General features: G+C 43.3%; 4 protein-coding genes across 7 annotated transcripts; 2 read left to right on the forward strand and 2 right to left on the reverse strand.

The window, feature by feature from the left end:
* Positions 1 to 65: 65 nt before the first annotated feature.
* LOC130540362 (serine/threonine-protein kinase Nek9) lies at positions 66 to 6,550 on the forward strand. Of its 2 annotated transcripts, none has more exons than XM_057059441.1 (23): positions 66 to 533; positions 967 to 1,144; positions 1,225 to 1,280; positions 1,353 to 1,423; positions 1,499 to 1,604; positions 1,693 to 1,824; positions 1,906 to 2,016; positions 2,107 to 2,171; positions 2,253 to 2,303; positions 2,380 to 2,572; positions 2,651 to 2,795; positions 2,864 to 3,064; positions 3,217 to 3,263; positions 3,388 to 3,549; positions 3,629 to 3,737; positions 3,817 to 3,978; positions 4,185 to 4,352; positions 4,428 to 4,481; positions 4,560 to 4,750; positions 4,833 to 4,991; positions 5,076 to 5,180; positions 5,258 to 5,311; positions 5,387 to 6,550. In XM_057059441.1, the coding sequence occupies exons 1-23, from the start codon at positions 348 to 350 to the stop codon at positions 5,552 to 5,554; spliced, it is 2,874 nt and encodes a 957-aa protein (XP_056915421.1). In that variant the 5' UTR covers positions 66 to 347; the 3' UTR covers positions 5,555 to 6,550. The 2 variants fall into 2 exon arrangements, with proteins under 2 accessions (XP_056915421.1, XP_056915422.1); XM_057059442.1 differs by having other exon boundaries at positions 69 to 533; positions 4,563 to 4,750.
* Positions 6,384 to 8,935, reverse strand: LOC130540366 (zinc finger C2HC domain-containing protein 1C-like). The gene is made up of 3 exons (XM_057059448.1): positions 8,656 to 8,935; positions 6,971 to 8,030; positions 6,384 to 6,878 (listed from the first exon to the last, which is right to left on the reverse strand). Exons 2-3 carry the CDS (start codon positions 7,883 to 7,885, stop codon positions 6,816 to 6,818), a joined length of 978 nt encoding a protein of 325 aa, XP_056915428.1. The 5' UTR covers positions 7,886 to 8,030; positions 8,656 to 8,935; the 3' UTR covers positions 6,384 to 6,815.
* A 2,014-nt stretch (positions 8,936 to 10,949) lies between these two features.
* mlh3 (mutL homolog 3 (E. coli)) lies at positions 10,950 to 16,447 on the forward strand. 3 transcript variants are annotated; one of them, XR_008954426.1, is made up of 12 exons: positions 10,950 to 13,566; positions 13,638 to 13,739; positions 13,835 to 13,914; positions 14,009 to 14,113; positions 14,214 to 14,298; positions 14,381 to 14,449; positions 14,534 to 14,642; positions 14,955 to 15,114; positions 15,596 to 15,775; positions 15,869 to 15,947; positions 16,038 to 16,189; positions 16,293 to 16,380. XR_008954426.1 is itself a non-coding variant. In XM_057059439.1 (12 exons), exons 1-12 carry the CDS (start codon positions 11,190 to 11,192, stop codon positions 16,362 to 16,364), a joined length of 3,414 nt encoding a protein of 1,137 aa, XP_056915419.1. In that variant the 5' UTR covers positions 10,952 to 11,189; the 3' UTR covers positions 16,365 to 16,447. The 3 variants fall into 3 exon arrangements, 2 of the variants coding, with proteins under 2 accessions (XP_056915419.1, XP_056915420.1); XM_057059439.1 differs by having other exon boundaries at positions 10,952 to 13,566; positions 15,752 to 15,775; positions 16,293 to 16,447; XM_057059440.1 differs by lacking the exon at positions 13,638 to 13,739 and having other exon boundaries at positions 10,952 to 13,566; positions 15,752 to 15,775; positions 16,293 to 16,447.
* On the reverse strand, positions 16,374 to 18,130 carry LOC130540369 (transmembrane emp24 domain-containing protein 10-like). The gene is made up of 5 exons (XM_057059456.1): positions 17,889 to 18,130; positions 17,384 to 17,504; positions 17,197 to 17,270; positions 16,999 to 17,125; positions 16,374 to 16,742 (listed from the first exon to the last, which is right to left on the reverse strand). The coding sequence occupies exons 1-5, from the start codon at positions 17,973 to 17,975 to the stop codon at positions 16,621 to 16,623; spliced, it is 531 nt and encodes a 176-aa protein (XP_056915436.1). The 5' UTR covers positions 17,976 to 18,130; the 3' UTR covers positions 16,374 to 16,620.
* Positions 18,131 to 18,447: the final 317 nt, after the last annotated feature.

The following is an 18,447-nucleotide window of genomic DNA, read 5'->3' on the forward strand; positions in this document are numbered from 1 at the left end:
CGGTTGATTTTCGTCGTAAAAACATACTGTCCTTACCGTGAAGGGAGATATTTTATTCTGAAACTTAAAAAATTGGCTAAACTTCATGTTTTTGATGTTTTCAACTTGACCCAATTGGAACCCCTGTTAGTTGCACGCAGTTGTTTTACGTTTTATTTCCCCTGCTTCGTGTATATCACTCGGGTTCGAGGCATCAAGTGGTGCTAACTTTGCCTGGTTTGTTAGCCAACGCCGCTAACGTCAACATGTCAGACGTCAGAGCGTCTATGTAGGAGTTTCTTAGAAAGAGTTGTCGTACGGCCTGTAGGGATTATTTCCATCACTGCCTTACAAGTCTCTTTGCAGAAATGTCATTGGAGGAGTACGAAAGACATTTCGACTCGCTAAATTCTGAATTAGGCGGCGGATCTGTGGTTAGTGAGCGATCGGGGTCGGGCACGTTTAATGGCGAAGAAGAGAAGTTGCATTACATTCCTATCCGGATCCTCGGAAGGGGGGCGTTTGGTGAAGCCACACTATACAGGAGAACCGAGGTAAAGTTTGGTGCAACGATGAGTTTACGCTGTAAAATCTTTGTTGGAGACTGTGTGCAAGTTCCCTCCAACTTTACTGGCCTTGTCCGAAGAATTAGCGCATATAGTGCCATCGTATACCATAAATGTATACATAAAGGCTGGATTTCGTGTGCATTAAGGTTTGTATGTGCGTGTGTCTGCTTAAGCCCATTGGTCTTGTTTTCCATGGCTCTGTGAGAAATTCCTGAGTGAGGGAAGAAGATAGATGAGCCTGTATTAGTTGCGTGCACACACACACACACACACACACACACACACACACACAGACCGCATCGTGCTGCCTCTTTCTGAGAAACCAAACTGATTTCTTGATAAACCTGCAGTCAGGAAGTCCAGATGTTATCTATCATCTACTGGCGTCATTTAAGCCCCCCTATTCTGACTTCTTTAGGACAACTCTTTAGTGGTGTGGAAGGAGGTGGACCTGAAGTCACTCACTGAAAAGGAAAGCAGGGATGTCATGAACGAAATCAGCATCCTCTCCATGCTGGAGCACAACAACATCATCGCCTACTTCAATCACTTCATGGATAACAAGTCCCTGTTTATTGAGTTAGAATATTGCAATGGTAAGGTAATATTGCCTGTGTTCTCTCCTGAGAGGGGAGGGTTTAAATGTCGCCTGTTCATCTTCTCAATCCTTTTTCAGGAGGGAACCTGTATGACAAAATCAACCAACAGAAGGGGCAACTTTTCAGTGAAGAGGTATGCGGGCAGGATGGCAGGATAATTACTTCGTCAGCTATTTCCTAGTATATAACCTTTACGTGCTTCCAGGTGGTCATATGGTATTTGTACCAAATAGCCTCAGCTGTTTCTCACATTCACAAGGCTGGGATCTTACACAGGTGAGATTTACTTTGTGTCTGTTGGAATCCGGTTGCTTTTTTCCCCCTCAATGCCACCTTGTTTTCCTTCTCCAGAGATATTAAAACCCTGAACATTTTCCTGACCAAGACGGACCTCATCAAGCTGGGCGACTACGGCCTGGCAAAGAAGCTAGACTCTGAGTTTTCCATGGCGGAGACCGTGAGTAGTGATTCCCGTTCGTTGTCACCGCTTGGCTACTTCTGCTCCGTCCTGACACGTGTGGCGTGTTCGTCCTCTCTTCGTCCAGTGTGTGGGAACTCCATATTACATGTCACCGGAATTGTGTCAGGGAGCAAAGTACAACTTCAAATCTGACATTTGGGCCATGGGCTGTGTGATTTTTGAAGTTTTAACACTTAAAAGGACATTTGATGCAACGGTAGGTGTGTCAAACTGCTCCAAATGAAACCCTGGTGTTTTTCCATCAATATTAATTAATTCTTCTATTTGTGTCTGTAAGAATCCTCTGAATCTTTGTGTGAAGATAGTCCAGGGCAACTGGACTATGGAAGTGAACTCGGACATTTATTCGTCTGCACTGATCAAACTGGTTTACGACTGTCTCGATCAAGTGAGTAAAAGGGGGTAATTCTGGTAATTATTTATGTCACAGTGGAGTTCTGTAAAGGATTTGATGGTAATTGAGATCGTCTTCTCACAGGATCCTGCAAACAGACCAACAACTGAGCAGGTCCTGGACCAGCCGTTCATCTCCTGTTGCAGACAGTGAGTTGAGACAAAAAAAAAGGGTTTGGAAAATGTGTTTGACTCTGTTGTCTCCGGACTCTCACTGTTTCCTTCTGTTAGGGAGCTTGACGACCGAGTCGCCCTGCTGAACTCGGCTATGAAAAAACCCAAGTAGGTCGCCTCACGTCTGCCTGTTTAAAAGTCCCTTTTACGATTTTGTGCCGAGATGTTGTCATTTGCATCCCAGGCTGAGTACAGTCAGTGACACGTCAGTTGCTGTGGTGACCACTCGCTCAAGGGAGGTGTACTTCTGGGGTGGCGGCAAGTACACCCCCCAGAAAATGGACATGTTTAAAGGTGGCAGCTGTCCTCAACACGTGTGTGCAGGCGAGAGTCACTTTGCGGTGGTGACAGTGGAGAAGGAGCTTTACACCTGGGCCGTGAGTACTGAGACTGCACACTGTCGTCTGGGTGTTCTTGTCCTTGTTTCCAAGCGACTTCCTTACCCTCGCCTTTAGAATGTTCAGGGTGGAGCTAAGATGGTGGGCCAGCTGGGACACGGAGATCAGGCCTCGTACCGGCAGCCCAAAAAGGTGGAGAAGCTGCAGGGAAAGGCCATCCGTCAGGTGGCGTGCGGGGCAGACTTCACCGCCTGCATCACCGGTGGGTTTGAAAGGCACATTGGAATTCCAGGGAACTTTTTTCTTCACACCAGCTGCCGCCTGTTGCAGATGAGGACCAGATGTACATGTTCGGGTCGGACTATTATGGCTGCATTGGAGTGGAGGGTGAGCTCGGCACAGAGATACTGGAGCCGGTGCTTCTGGAGTTTTTCGAGGAGCGGCCCGTCCGTCAGGTTTCGTGCGGCGACAACCACGTCGTGGTCCTACTGCAGAGTGGCGAGATCTACTCCTGGGGCTGTGGAGAGTATGGTACATAGGTTTGTTCGGTTTCCAGGCTCTGGCAGTTTGTGTTTGTTTCACCCTGTTATATGTTTCGCTGTTTAGCGTATAAATACTCACTTACATCAATGATGCATCGTTAGAGCTCCTGGTGTGACTCAATCTAATTTTTTCTGCTGCAGGACGTCTCGGCCTGGAATGTGAGGATGACTTCTCTTCTCCAATGCAGGCAAGTTGTGTTTCCACTTTCTGGGATTTTCTCCTCTCTCTCTCAAGGTCCATTCTCTTAGTGGTGTGAGATTATTTGAACTGCTTGTTGTTTTTATGATGTTTGAGGTTATTTTTTCCCATAGGTGGAGATCCCTAAGGGTGCTGCCATCTCCTCGGTGTCCTGTGGGAGCGATGGAACTTTCTTCCTGACGGAAGCCGGAAAAGTCCTAGCCTGTGGAAACAATGAGTTTAACAAACTTGGGCTGAACCAGGGAATCTCCGGTCTGAAAAACCACCCTGGAGAGGTACTGGGTCTTATTCTAAAAATCCACCGTAATAGAGATAGCCATGTTTATGTTGCTCTTCTTTCTCCGTTCACATTAGGTTTTTCAGAATGTCCTCTATGCCACCACCCTGACTGTAGCAAAGCAGCTGTCAAGATTCAAGATCCACACCATAGCTCCAGGGAAGACCCACACAGCCGCCATCGACGGTACTCAAGAGGAGAGGACGATGTTTTTTTGCGAGTAATTCCTTCAAGGAATCATTTTTTCTGCTCTCTAAACCGGCAGGACGTGGTCGTCTGATCACCTTTGGTTGCAACAATTACGGCCAGCTGGGCGTGAAGGACTTCAAGAAGCACCAAGGTGTCCAAGTCCTCGTTGGACCTTTTGGAGGGAAAATATTGACCAAAGTGTCATGTGGGGATGGCTTTACCATCGTAGCCACTGAGGGTGAGAGCTGTAGTATCTTTGTGTGCTTGCTGTTGTTGGCCTTGACAGTTTTGTAACAAACCTCTGCAAATATTCTGAGTTGCTTCACAGTGTTCGCATGCTAACGTTAGCATTAGAACAGCTTCTCCTTGGCTGTCCCTGAGCATGTGACTATTGTGGCAGTGCATTTTCTTCACAAATTTAAAAACTCTTTTTAATCCTCACAGACAATCAGATCTTTGCCTGGGGAAATGGAGGAAACGGACGCCTTGGGATGCCTCCAGACAAGCGCTTTGGTTCAGAGGTGTGCCCTGCCATGCCAAGGCCCATTTTTGGCTCCCTCCACCATGTGCCGGATCTTTCTTGCCGGGGCTGGCACACTATCATCATCATGGGTTCGTGAAGAAAAACAAATGCTCATACCAGTTCAATTAGCCATCTGTGTGATTTGTTTTTCTTTTTTCCTGCAGAAAAGGTTCTTAACTCCAAGACTATTCGCTCAAACAGCAGTGGATTGTCAATCGGTAAGAGCTTCTGAATTGGTGTGCATCCCTTCGGAAATGCGCCTGTGTGTTTATTGATGATTGGGTTGTGTCTTTGAGGAGGAGTGGGTCAGGAGGCTTCTGCAACTTTTGTGGAAATGGACATTGAACCAGGCTCGGAGACGGAATGCCGTGACAGGGGTCTCGGAGGAACGCTGGAGGACAACAGGGAGGAGTGCTTCTTAGAGACCCCGATGATGTCGGCAGCGAACCAGACCGGGGACAGCTCCTGTCCCCTCTGGCTTAGACAGGTCTGTTGTCGTGACGCGGTGGAACAGGACGCCCTCTCTTTTTGTTGACACAAAATGTGCGACGGGGTGTATCGTCCAACAGGAACTAGAGGACGCAGAGTTCATCCCAATGCCGGAGGACTGTGATCTACCCACCCCTGATCAGCTGGCTTCCTTCTCCGAAAGCATCACTCTCCCGTACGGGGAGCTGAAGGAGCTAAAAGCCGCCGCCGCAGCAGTCGGCAGCAGAAATTGCCTATCGGTAAATGCTAATAAGCCGCGCTTTGCTTCCGTCTCAATGCGTGTCACACTCTCATGTCACCCTTTCAACCCTGTCCTTCCAAAGACTAAACGAATGACCAGCGGTAAGGTGAATGGACTGGAGGAGACTAACATCTGCAGCAAAGGAGATCCGGTTAGATGCTGCAGGGCAAGCACGGAGGTCGCACAGGTACTGCAGTTGCACACTACAAATGAATCTAGTAGAGAACAACGCAACAGTGTTTGACCGAAGGACTTGATTCATAGCTGAGGGAGACGGTCGCTCGGCAAGAGAAGAGGATCCAGACGCTGGAGAAAAAAGTGAGTTGCTTTTGCCAGTTTGTCTGGCTGCGGCGGACGCCTGCGACTAACGGACCGCACTCCTCGCACCTCTAGATCGATGAGCAGCGGAAGGAGAACGAGAGGCTGTGGGCGGCCGTCAATCGCTCGGCGCTGCAGGAGACGGGATGCGACAATAATGGAAACCATCGCTCGGACCGCACCCCAGGGGAGGGAGCAGGGTTCACGCACCACGGGAGTCGCTTTGCAGGGGCCAGCGTGTGAGCCTTCACGTGGAAATGTCCCGATGGTGGACAAAAGTGTTAAACACTCTACTTATTTTGTCGATCAGCTGGTTAGAGAAAGGCCGGAGGGCTGGTTGAACAGCGGCAGCTTCCTCCCCTCTCACGGCGGGTACACTTCTGTACACATTTTTCAGACGTTGCACCATTACATTTCACGGCGTATGAAGTAAAACAGCTTCCTGTCTCATATGCACGCGCGTTCATCTGAGTGCTGGGATCCAGATCCGGTCTGTAGAAACTCATGGGCCGGGTTGATCCTGATTGGACCTCAATGTCTGCGAGAGACGATCCGTTATGTGAACGTTAAAGGTCTTATTTCGGTATTCTCGCTGTAAGTGATTGCGATCGTCGGGGTTTTGCTCCTCAGACGTTAGTGTCTATCACCACCGAACACGTCCAAAGATCAGAGTCTCCTCCTCTCTGGGTGTCGAGGAAGGAAGTGTAGGCTTTTATTGTGAAAAGATCACGTTTTATTTGTCACTTTACTTTTGCTTTATCTGACATTCTCATCAACAATATGAAACCATGTCTCGTTTTTGTTGTATTTATCAGATACTTAGTTATAACAAACACATTCTAAATATTTTGCAAATATATATATTTTAAATTTGCATGTTTTATTGTGTGAAATACAAACTACTGATTCTTTTTTTTGCCTTTCCTCGCCTCGAGTTGTCAGCGCAGCACAAGCTGGTCTATCCTCTACCTGTACAGTTTGAACACTTGAACAGTTTTTTCTAAATGTTAAAAGAAAAAAAAACATTGAACATGTTTATCATGTTGCAAACCTCACAGCTATACTGTAACTCTTTACTTATGTTTTGTAACCTTTCTTTGTGGTAATTTTTTTGAAATATTTTACCATATTTAGTGTCATTTGCTAAAGCAAATTTGTAACTGAAGTATTTGAGGTCTGTTATATTGTCTATTGTGCAACATCACAATTAAAAGTATGCTTTCGTGTGGCATCACTCAGCTTGTTGGTGTTGGACCAGTGAAACCTCACAGTGATACAGATGAGGTGTTTTCACAGGTAAAATAATGTGAGTGTAGTGCTTTAGGCTATTGCTATTTTCTTTTCTTCTTTTTTTGATAGTTTCTCTTGATATTTCTACAAGCAAATGCAGGATTACTGCAAACAGGTGATGGAAAATAAAAAGCTCGGCAGTGAGACACCTGCTGAGATCAGTTTGATTGGCTGTGCTGTCCAGGCTGCAGCTCCAAAAAGTTGCAACCCGAGTCTAACTGAAGTCACTGTGCAGAGTGCTCGTTTGTCTTGGTTTCTGTCTTTTTTTCGTCAAAACCTGGAGACAAAATGTGCGATTAGTCTCTGAAAACAAAGAAATCAGAGGTGAAAAGCAGGGAAAATGGGACTGAATAAAATTGACCAGCCTACCTTGGTAGGTTCCGCTCCACGGTGGGTTTTTAAGAACTGCTCCAGGTCCGTCCCCTTTGTCCTGTGGCGTTTCCCGTCATAAAGAGGACGCTGTGACGTTGAAACCTTCCTGCAGATCCTGAAATGAGCCTCCAACCGTTTGCTTTCAAAGCTTCTGTTGCAGACAGAGCAGGGCAGAAGCTGAAAGTCTTTGGGAACCTCAGCTGGTATTCTGGGCTGGGGACTCCAGATTGGGGGTAGCAGGGGTTTCTCGGTCTCTTCTCCTGGACCTCTAATGCGATCTGATATCTCATTTTGACTCATCTGGGGTCTCTTTGGATTGTCGCCTGTACGTTCCTCTTTTCCTGCACAGGTGTGAAGCCCATTGCTTGTGTTTTCTCTGCTGTCCCCATCCCCCTTTCCTCTGATCAGCCTTTTCACACTATCTGTCCTCTGGAGATGAAGCCCTCCCACCATTTTTTGCCCATGAAATGTGATCTTGGGAGTTTTATCTTCCTTCCTTTGCAACTGGAGATACTGGACCACTAGATTTGCTACTTTTCCATCCTGTCTTTTTCCTTGCGTCGCCATCATGCCGGCATCCCTCACCGCTGCTCTCCCCCTCTTCTCTCTCTCCTCTTTCAGAGCATCAGCAGGTTCTCTTAGGTTATTTTGTCTCAGTTTTTCTTCGAGCTTCTGCAGCTTTTTCTGCAGCTTAGCTTTGTTTTCTTTAATTTTGTTGTCCATCTCCAGTTCTGTTTTGGTGAAACTACACCGTTTTATAGCACTTGGCTTTTGAAGCTCTGGCAGTCCTGGTGAGTTCTGTTTTCCTGGGTTGAGAAGCCATGTGTGGTCTTCGTTACTGGTTCTCTCACTACAAACAACACCACGCTGCACTTGAGTGTATATAGGTCTATTTCCTCTATTGGACTGCATTTGTAAACTATGATTTCCTCTTGCGTTTGACTTCACTTGTTGATTATAAGTTGCACATTAGACCCCTGATCCAGATCTTCTTTGAAGATGCTCAAGCCCTCCAACTTAGATGCTTAATTATCCACCAGAAAGGTTAAAAATGAGCCTAAAAAATCAGAAAGAAGATTTCTTATGATTGGAAAACATTACATGTTTGCTGTCAGATTGTGAGAACGCTAATCTTTACAATGTTTACAAAAAAAACACTCTACAAGGACATTCTGAAGGTAAACCGAACTGTTTTATTTCTACATTATCTGAAGTAAAAGGAAATGGTTGGCAAATTTTATTAATTGAAGCTAAAAAGTTAAATATTAATTACTAGCAAGCAGCTTTAAAGCTTAAGTAAATTAGGGTTAGCATTAATTTGTTGTGCATTTAAATTTTATGTTTAAAAATAGGGGTGACAGTAGATAGGTACTATGGAATTAACAAACCAAAGCACTAGTTCTTCTCTACCTTTAAAAAAGAAAAGTCAAATCAAATAAACTTCTTCCTCAAACACATTTTCAGAAATGAGTTTAAGGATCTTATGTATGCAGCTGTATTTGCAGAATATAACAATTATGCATGTAATACATAATAACTATACATGTAATACCTACATATGCACTTGTTGGTTCAGAAACTTATCAAACATTTCTGAGATGCAGTCTTATTGTTCAGCTATAATGTGCCTGTTTTTAATCTATATTTGCTACAAGTGTCTCTACATGAAATCAATACTCTACCTTCGGTTTACCACAGTCCTCAAAATTGCGCCTTCAATTTTTATTAAAATACTAACAGGTTCGTCTGTGTCCTCTAGACTTTCATGCTACAGATAGTTTAGTGATGTTGTCAATGACTACCTCGTTGTCATATTCGTTGCCTAGAAACAGAATAGGTTCTTGAGCGTTCTCTGATTGGTTGCTTTTTAGTACGGTCTTGGGTCTTTCCTAATACGTCACTTCCTCAAACCGTTGCTTCACGCTCATTTCCGGCAGGTGGCGGTATTTTACCTTTACGTTGGTTGCCAGCCACCATTCAAATCAGAAGAAGACTTGCGATCGGGCAGTTTATTTTAAGTCTTCTTACCCATTTAGAGGTGATTCTGACTTGTGATTTAACTTGATATGTCAATACGGCTTCGTTGCCGAGATAAACGTGTGAAATGTGCCTTTTTAAAGAATATTTCAAAATGCAAACCGTGTTAGCGTAGCATATTGTTACTGTGTAGTTTCGTTGCATAGAAGAGAAGATTTCGTTGCATAGTGTGTCCTTAATGTACTCCAAGACATCTATCGTACCTATAGTCTATAGTATCTAGTACCTTTTGTCCTTTTTCTGTAGGTCCGACATGTCCAAGGAAGACCTGATTTCTGTGGATTATGAAATTTTTGGCAGAGTACAAGGTGTATTTTTTCGGAAATACACTCAAGTGAGTGCGGGTTAAATCAAGCTAGACATTATAGTTGAATAGTTAAATAAATGCTTGGAGTCCCGAGACTAATAATTAATCTATATTTGCTACAAGAGTCTCTACAAATACTGTGAAGTACAGAATGGTGGTTGGCATGACAGCAATGTAGGAAAGGGACATTGCTTTTGCATAAGCACTTGATTGTAGCCTAACTTGGATGTCAATCAAACAATTGCTGCATCGTTACTATACACTTGAAGCTATTTTCAGGGAGTAGGGAGTGACTGTTGTAATTCATTTCTTTTCCAGGCTGAAGGGAAAAAACTTGGCCTTGTTGGATGGGTCCAGAACACAGCTGCAGGAACAGTTCAGGGGCAGCTACAAGGGCCCCGCAGTAAAGTGCAAGAAATGCAAAATTGGCTGAGATCCACTGGGAGTCCAAGTTCACAAATAAACAAAGCAGAGTTCAAAAACGAAAAGACAGTTGCCAGTCTAGAACACTCCTCATTTAACATAGTAAAATAACTTAACTCATTTATTTATTTATTTATTTGTTTATCTTCTTGAGAATAAACCTCATATGATTAACAACAAACGTGTGTAGATCAAGTCTCAAACTCTGGAAGATACGTAAGGCCATGTGTCACATCACATTTAAATGATCTCGGAGTTTTTATTGTGAAAGCATGGTTTTTATTTATAATGTCAAATTTTACTGAAACAAGAAAGGACAGATGTATTGTGATTTTGTTTTTTTAAATTCCTGTGAGGAAGCTTTGGGAGTTCTAGCACTAAGTTTACATTTTTTTTAAGCCTGTGTTCAGGATGGGGTGTATTTTGAATTGTGTTACAATGGTACTGTTACAAACCTTGTTGAGTGAGGTGCTTTAGTTTGATGTGAAGCAAGAGTACAAGAATAAGGTTGAAGAGATGTCATATGCCCATCAAATTTTCATCTTTTTGATCGTATAGCTTAAATTTGTCAACATCAATGTACCAGTATCTCAGCAATACACCAGTACTGATTACTGATGAATATTCTTGCGAATTGCAACTGAGTGTTTATCAAGCATTTTGGTTGAACAGTATGTAATATAAAAAATAGATGCAATTAAAAGACAAAAATACCTGCCATTGTTTTTATTATTTCAAATTGGCAACAGGAAATTAATGTTGTAGAAGGAACATCGAACAACATGATGAGGTGGTTTTTCATGCTGAACACATTTAACATTATGGAAGTATCTGATATTTACAATTTTATATTCATATTTGTGAGTTTATATTAGTAATTGTAGGGGTGCTGCTGCCATATTTTGGGAGGCACTGACCTTTGCAGCAGCCTGGGTAGAGACTGGGGTTTGGCATTGTTGAAATAGATACAGAACACTTTTAAATTGCTTTATCTGTCTTACTGTGGAGGAGATACAGAAGGGACATCGAAACTTTCATTCAGACATAAAACTATTGGCTTTAACTTAAGATTGTTTTGTACAATTTTAAAATGAAAATGGTAAAAAGAGACAACAAACAAAATAAAGGGGGGTGTCATGAGTCCTTCCGATCAGCAGGTGGCGCTGTTTGAAATGCTAACATACACATTAGTCCCTCTTAATCGGCTTGACTAGCCCCTCTTGATTTTACTCGTTGATTGTAAACAGTCGCTTGAGATGTTTTGATATCTTATGCTTGAAATATGTTTCATGAATTCTGCTTAATGGATTTTTATTTAAAATGTATCCTTGTGAAATAATTTTATCTACTAGTAACAAGTTACTAAAAGACTCACACGCCAGTATTAAGCTGTTCGCTAGCTACAACTGCGATGGTAGTTAAGTTAAGGTATCGAGCTGACTAAATTGAATGGATACCGCCATTAAATGCCTGCCTGTAGAGGTCCAAGGGAAGCTCCGGTCCGGTGTTACCATCCCCTCGCTTCAGCAGTGCGTGGAGGAGCTGATCCTCAACAGCATCGATGCCGAGGCGACCTGTGTGGGCGTCCGAATGGACATGGAGGCGTTCAAAGTGCAGGTGATTGACAATGGGAACGGGATGGACGCTGACAGTATGGACTGCGTGGGCAACAGGTACCACACCAGCAAATGCTACCGGGTCGAAGACCTGGACAACCTCAGCTGGTATGGCTTCAGAGGGGAAGCTCTGGCCAGTTTAGTGTCTTTAGCAACGCTCGTTGAAATCTCATCCCGGACGAAATCGTCACTCAAGACTCACGTCAAAATCTTTAAAGATGGCAAAGGTATGGAGGTATACGAAGCTGAGAAGTCAAGGCCGTCTGCAGGGACAACTGTTGTCCTTTGTAACTTCTTCTACAACATGCCAGTCCGGAGGAAGAGGTTGGACCCTGTGCTGGAGGGGGAGCGGATCCGCCACAGAGTAGAAGCCATTTCTCTCATGCACCCTTCTGTGTCTTTTACCCTAAAGAATGACTGCACGGCAACAATGCTCGTGCAGCTTCCTAAAGCCAAAAACACCTACCACAGATTTGTCCAGATTCACGGCCTCCATCGAGCCCAGAAGCTTGGCGAGGTCAATTTTACTCATGGACGCTTCAGTGTTGTAGGACACATTGGCCGCGAGGGTCATTACAACAACAGCTCACAGTTCTTGTACGTGAATGAGAGGCTCCTGCTTAAAACGCGGATCCATAAACTGATAAACTTTCTCCTCCGCAAACCAAGCACAAATCAGAAAAATGATGGTGGTGAGCAATCGGTCGGGAGTCCAAAGAACAAACGGAGCCAGGAGTTGCATGGAGTGTACGTCCTCAATATCAAATGCTGTTGTTCAGAGTATGACATAAGTCTTGAACCTGCCAAGACATTAATAGAGTTCAAAGACTGGGATGGTGTGTTGACTTGTGTAGAAGAGGCAGTCAAAAGCTTCCTGAAAAGGGAGAATTTGACTGTAGTTTCCCAAGATGAAGACTCTTTTAACTACAAATTTTTAAACATTGATACGACGGACCAAGAACGGCACGTCACTGGAACTGGTCAACAAGCAGTTAGCAATGTTTCTCTGACAGATTATGACATTGGAATGAAACTAGCATCTGATTCTGTTCATCGTAAGAGCAAAACCGACGGGAGCTTTTGTGCTGAGTCTGGTTTGATGAACTGTGAGGAAAAGACTGAAACGGAAGAGAGAACCGCTCATTTGGAGCCGGTTAAGAGCAAAGAAATAACCAGCGAATGTGGAAAGGAGCCACAAAGTGATCCTCTGAAACTGGAACCTGTCTGTGATCCCAACAATTTTGGAGGAAAGAGAGCAGCTTTTAGCAAACCCGAAGAACAACTAATAACAATTTTAGAAGAAGAGAGGAATATAACACCGAACTATACAGCTTCACCCAGCAACATAGAGACCGTGAACAACTGTAATATTATTAAACAGATGTTACCAGCTTGTCAGGACACAGAAAAACAGAGAAGTACTGGAAAGATAAGTCTTTCCGATCCATATATTCATGAATGTCTGCAGGCTCCAGATCCATCCCAGATTAACATGTCAGTACATCAGCAACAAGCGCAGCTACTGAAAAGCAAAGACGAGTCATTTGCCTTCAAACGTAAAATCTCCCTGCATCCAGACTGTGACAGAGCGTGTCAGACTCCAACCCAAGACTTTGCTCCTGCCATTCCTTTGAAAATTCCCAAAATTTCCACCTGTCCGAGGGTGTTTTTGAGAAAAGAACCCGGATCTCTGGAACAGTTCAGAAGAGTGTACGGTAAACCTGAAAACCTGAAACGAGCACCTGAAGTGACTACTCAGAGAAATGCTCCTTTAAATGACGCTACGGGTCCTTTAGGAGCAGAGAAGAGCTCGAAAGGCCTCTGTAGCCCGACTCTAACGGTCCAGGTGGGAGGCAAAAAATCTTTAGCTGCCAAACTTTGCTGTATGAAACAACACAGCATTAAAATCCCTCAAGGGATGGAACATTCCTCCAGGACAGATTCCCTCCAAGATGTCAATAATAACAGCGATCCCCATTTTAGTCCTGAGCCAGTCCCAGGATGCAGTGCCAATTTTCAGCTGTCTGAAAAAGAGGAACGTACCACAGCTGGTGACTGGCTTCTTCACTACGATACCTCTTTGGGAAAGATGGTTTCTGTTAACAAAGTTACCGGGCTCAGCCGCTATGAGGACCAACCTCAGGAGGAAACTGAAGTGCAGTGCACGTCTGACATCACCAACATGGCAGTGAATGTCATCTCTGAAATGGGTGAGTTTGTAGTGTTTTTGTGTGACATTAAGTTCCTGAAGAAAACCTTGTTCTTGTGCCTCAAACTGTAGGGATGGAATACAAGTGTTACCCGTTTCAGAGGGATCTAGTGTTGCCCTTTGTACCCAAATCCAGGAGTGCGAGAGTGATTAACGCCAGGCTTGATGGCAAAGGTAGCATCCACTCAGGACAAGCTTTTGGAGGTCTAACAAAGGTTTCTCAAAATGAAGTCTGTTTCAGTCATGTTTACATCCAAACTGCTTTTCAGGCACCAACGGCAGCAGCTTTAACTCACTAACCACACTGTACTCTAAGTGGAATAACCCCGTTTTCGTCCGACCTCCTACGGTAAAGAAGGCTCAAATGCTTTCTGCTCATTTATATGTTGTAACATTGACCCTGTTTTGTTTATTTGTCATTAAGAGCTGGCCTATGTTGACAGGTTGGGTTGGACATATCGCGGCAGCAAGCGGACGGACTGACCGTGAAGATCCACAACGTCCTCTATCCATACCGTTTCTCTAAGGCCATGATTCACTCAATGAAGGCAGACCTTCTCCTATTATTCCAGCAAAGTTTCTGTCTAATAATGGTGGTATTATCCCCCTTCAATATGCATTGAAGTCATTACTATACTGTATGTTTAGGTCATCCATCAAGTTGATAAGAAATTTCTTGCGTGCCTTATTAGCACCAAAGATAGCCAGACTACAGACTTCCCTGACTCTGAAGGTAAAGGGTCGAGCTGTGCTGTTTTTGTCATTTTCTCTTTCATTTTAATGAAAAAACTGCGGTATTTATACCAAATGTCCAGGAAACCTGCTTGTGCTGGTGGATCAACACGCTGCACATGAGAGAGTTCGACTAGAAAATTTAATTGCAGGTAAAAAAAAAAGCTCCAATCCAATAATCCAAACGAGCAACGTTGCAGTTTAAACAAATGAATGAGTTTGGTGGTCTAATATAGACTCCTATGAGGACGATCCAGCTGCTCCGGGGGAGAGACGTCTGTGCTCATCTTCCATTTTACCTCCACTTGAGATCAGTGTAACAGAAGAGGAGCTGAGGCTGTTCAGGTATATTTGCCTTCACTGCTGTGGTTCTTCAACAGGTTGGACCTCATCTGTGATGTAGAGCAGCAGCTTGAGCAATGATAGCAATAAAGTTGACAGAATGAGTGGGCACAGTGACGCAGCCCAGTGTCCCCTCGCCCTCCTACATCTTAGCACAGTGATTTTTAATTCCCTGATCTTTTATTTTCTTGTATCTTGTAACGTGCATTATAAGTAGAACCCACACATATGAATTTGTATGAAGTCAACAGGTGAAATAGACACGGCTCCCTCGTTACCTGGCTGCTGATGTATTTGTGGTTGTACTTGCTACAGGTCTTTCCAGCCGCATTTACAACGTTTAGGCTTAGAAGTGAAGTTCCCACAAGCAGAAGAACCACAGATTTTGGTCGGGAAGGTACCAGTGTGCTTTACGGAAAAGGAGAGCAATGAGCTGCGACGGGGCAGACTGTCTGTCATCAGGCCTATTGTTGAGGTGAGACAAATTCAGACCAACTGTAGCCCGTTTATTAAGGTTTTCAGTCTTGCAAAGTGGCTACAACGATAAATCATCCTGAAGACACGTACTGAACAGCCACTCCAACACCAGAAGACGATGTATTCTATTTTAGAAATGATTATGAATGATAATTCTCACCCCACATAAATTTTAAGCTTTTATTTCTAAACAGGAAGGTCCTCTTATAGAAGAAGCTTGGCTGTGACTTGTTTGCAGCGATGTAATATAATTCACGTTTCAAAATAATGCTTTGTAACTTTGGAATGTCGTCAGCCTGATCCACCCTTCCCCTCTTCCACATGGTACAGTCTTGGTTCAATCATAAAACCTTGCAGGCCTAAAAGGAAGGCACTTCCTGTATTTGGCATCCACAACTGAGTGGGATTATATATGGGAATTCTTCTCTGATGTGTCTGTAATCTTTTTGATTGGCCTGCATTCTGCTAATTTCCTGCAGAAAACTCAAATTTGTGATTGGTCAGGGGCAGAAATCTCCACCATTTCCATGTGAAGGTGGTCATGGAAAACCCGGCTTGACTCAGACCATTATTAAAATGATCAGTAGTGACTGTTGCGTCCTTAACACTGTTTCCTCTCTGTCATCACACACCAGGAATATCTTCAAGAGCAGCTTGATGTGAGTCAAGAAAGATTGTTTTTTAAGTACTAATAAATAAGTGTAAATAAATAAGTAATAGTGACAATCTTTTTCTATTTTATTTTGTCTCAGTTACTTCGCTCCACTGGCAGAGTTAGAGGAACTCTGCCTCTCACTGTGCTGAAGGTGCTAGCATCACTAGCATGTCATGGTAAATGCATTTTTTCTTCAGCTTTAATTTCATTAATACAAATTTCTATGAAATAAGTACAAAAAACATGAATTTACATGCATCCAACAGGTGCCATCAAATTCAACGACAGCCTGAGCAAAGACGAATGTCACAGCTTGGTGGCTTCCTTGTCCTCCTGCCAGTTGCCATTCCAGTGTGCTCATGGCCGCCCATCCATCGCCCCTTTAGTTGACATCCTCCATCTGGACAAAGACCAGAAGGTGCTGCTCTGCTCCGTCAGACATGGCTGGTTGCTAAACGTACCATTGGAACTATTGTTCACTGCAGCAATCTGATGGAGACTAAGTGTTGTTTTCCTTGCAGGAACTGCAGAGGCCCAACCTCCAAAAGCTGAGAAGAATGTATAAAGCATGGCAACTGTATGGAAATAAATAAGTCGGTGTCTACTTTATTTTAAAATGTTTATTTATTGATGTACTTTTCCTTTAAAATTCCATTAAATGTTTCAAAACTCGTAACCCAAACCTGGCTTTATTTAAAAAAGAAGCAACTGTAGATTCCCACAACAATACAGAAAAAATAAATAAGAACAATAATATAGAAAAATGTACCATCAGAAATACAAAGACAGACTGTAGTGACCATGGAAATGGTTAGAATCTCAAGTCTTTTTAAGAATGAGCAGTAACATTCACTCAATTAGCTTCCTTGTCTTGAAGAAGCGTTTCAAATAGAAAACTTGCCAGAGGGCCACTGCGCTCAGACAGGCCATGGAGATGATGCTGAGGAACAGCACTCGACTGTTGGTGGAAGCTGTTGGAGACAAAAGGGAGAAGCGCTACAGATGGCAACATAAAATAGGAATATCTCTGGTGTGTCCCACACCACAAGGTGTTGAGACATTTATTTAGTTCTACTTCAGTCACTTAGATCGAGTGTTCTTTGCTTTACAAGTTCAGAGCTCTACCAGGGAAGATACTGTGTTTGTCTTAGAACTGGAATAGATGCAAGCGAGTGGTGAGTAAATTTACTTTTCTTTTGCGGAGCACATATTCACTTAAAGATTTACCGTTGGTGGATTCCATTTCTTCCTTCCGTTTCATGAACAAGACAGAGCTCTCTGCGATGGACTGCGCAAGCTGCTCAATCTCCTTCATCTTTGCTTCAAGCGGAGTCAGTTTCTCCCAGTTTTCAGTCTGACAGTAAAATTGGGACAACTGTGACATCCTCACTTCTGTCATAAATTTAATCCTATACCAAAACTCACCCCTTTGCGGTCTTGTGCTTCCACGCCACTCTTCACATTTAGTTTGACCATTTGATCTGGGACTTTTCCGCTGCCTGGTGACCAATATTTATAGTGTGATTTTGTTTCTCAATACAATTACTCTACTACCGACCAAAGTTTATATTATTCTAATATCTTGAGTTACAGGTTTTGCCAAGAATCGTACCCATTGGAGACCTGCTGTAGAAGCATAGGTCAAATTTGTCCTGCTTTTCTGTTGTGAATGAGAATCTCCCTTTTGTGGCATTCTGCCTGATGTACAACAAGAAGCCTTTAGAATCAATGATCTGAGGAAAGAAGTAAGAGAATAATAGAATAATGTAGCGGCAAATCCAGAATGGAACATCTGCATAATGAATCTTGATTAAATGTGTCTTGGTACATTTTGTTTAAGCTTCAGTGAAATACAGTGAAATGGTATAAGTGAATATTCCACACGAGTGGTTCCACATTACTAGGTCAAAAGATATTTGATTTATTGCCCACAGGCCCCTTCAAAATAAGAGTTTATTGTACATCTTTAAGCCGTTTATCTAAAAAAAAACTCAACTGAAGGACAGGGTGTTCATTTATTAATGATCCAAAACCTATTTTCATTGAACAATTAATTTTGTTTTCTTTTTGCCAGGGTAAACGTTGCCATATGTCACTGCTGTGAGACGTTCGCGTACCTTCAGGTCGGTTGTAGTTCTCGGCTCATCACTGAGCTCGTACTCGCCTGCGAACAGCACGTCTCCTGGGTGTCCTCGTACAGGCATTTCACGCTATTTACCGGCAAATGGAAATTAATGGCGAACCCGATGTCTGACAGAACCGGTATTAAAAGGAGAGCATAAACTCTTGCCATGCTGAGTGACGGTAAGTGAAGGTGACGCTGCTGTTCCTCCTGTCAGAATTTTCCCCGCCTCCTTCTGTTCTCGTTTACAGTTCCGCTCCCTTCGGTTCCGCCTTAAGTCACGTGTGTCTGCCGCCCCCACATGTTCACCCTCCCTCCCCCAGTAAACAATTCAGTGTCATTCTCTCCTTTTTTAGATCTGCATATAGCTCTGAATTCTTTTTTTTTTTTTTTGCAAACTCCGGCTAGCTAAGTCCTAAAACAATGTCTTCTGAAAAGATAGCCATTTATCTAAAAATAAATAAACACATTTCCACAACAATGAATATGCATTTTGAAAGAGACGTGTTGTTAGATATTTAAAGACATATGAAGACCTTTTTGAAAAAAATAAA

This window comes from Takifugu flavidus, chromosome 16 (genome assembly GCF_003711565.1).
Source record: "Takifugu flavidus isolate HTHZ2018 chromosome 16, ASM371156v2, whole genome shotgun sequence".
Classification (NCBI taxonomy): domain Eukaryota; kingdom Metazoa; phylum Chordata; class Actinopteri; order Tetraodontiformes; family Tetraodontidae; genus Takifugu; species Takifugu flavidus.

Coding starts and splice junctions, on each gene's coding strand:
- LOC130540362 (XM_057059441.1), top strand. CDS start 348: ATGTCATTGGAGGAGTACGAAAGACATTTCGACTCGCTAAATTCTGAA. Junction 3,264..3,387: donor ACTTCTCTTCTCCAATGCAG/GCAAGTTGTGTT, acceptor TTTTTCCCATAG/GTGGAGATCCCTAAGGGTGC. Junction 5,181..5,257: donor CAAGCACGGAGGTCGCACAG/GTACTGCAGTTG, acceptor CTTGATTCATAG/CTGAGGGAGACGGTCGCTCG.
- LOC130540366 (XM_057059448.1), bottom strand. CDS start 7,885: ATGCAGTCCAATAGAGGAAATAGACCTATATACACTCAAGTGCAGCGT. Junction 6,879..6,970: donor GTGGAGCGGAACCTACCAAG/GTAGGCTGGTCA, acceptor TTTTGTCTCCAG/GTTTTGACGAAAAAAAGACA.
- mlh3 (XM_057059439.1), top strand. CDS start 11,190: ATGGATACCGCCATTAAATGCCTGCCTGTAGAGGTCCAAGGGAAGCTC. Junction 13,567..13,637: donor GAATGTCATCTCTGAAATGG/GTGAGTTTGTAG, acceptor CTCAAACTGTAG/GGATGGAATACAAGTGTTAC. Junction 14,643..14,954: donor GAGGAGCTGAGGCTGTTCAG/GTATATTTGCCT, acceptor TACTTGCTACAG/GTCTTTCCAGCCGCATTTAC.
- LOC130540369 (XM_057059456.1), bottom strand. CDS start 17,975: ATGCCTGTACGAGGACACCCAGGAGACGTGCTGTTCGCAGGCGAGTAC. Junction 17,505..17,888: donor GAACTACAACCGACCTGAAG/GTACGCGAACGT, acceptor TTCTTTCCTCAG/ATCATTGATTCTAAAGGCTT. Junction 17,126..17,196: donor AAGCACAAGACCGCAAAGGG/GTGAGTTTTGGT, acceptor TTTTACTGTCAG/ACTGAAAACTGGGAGAAACT.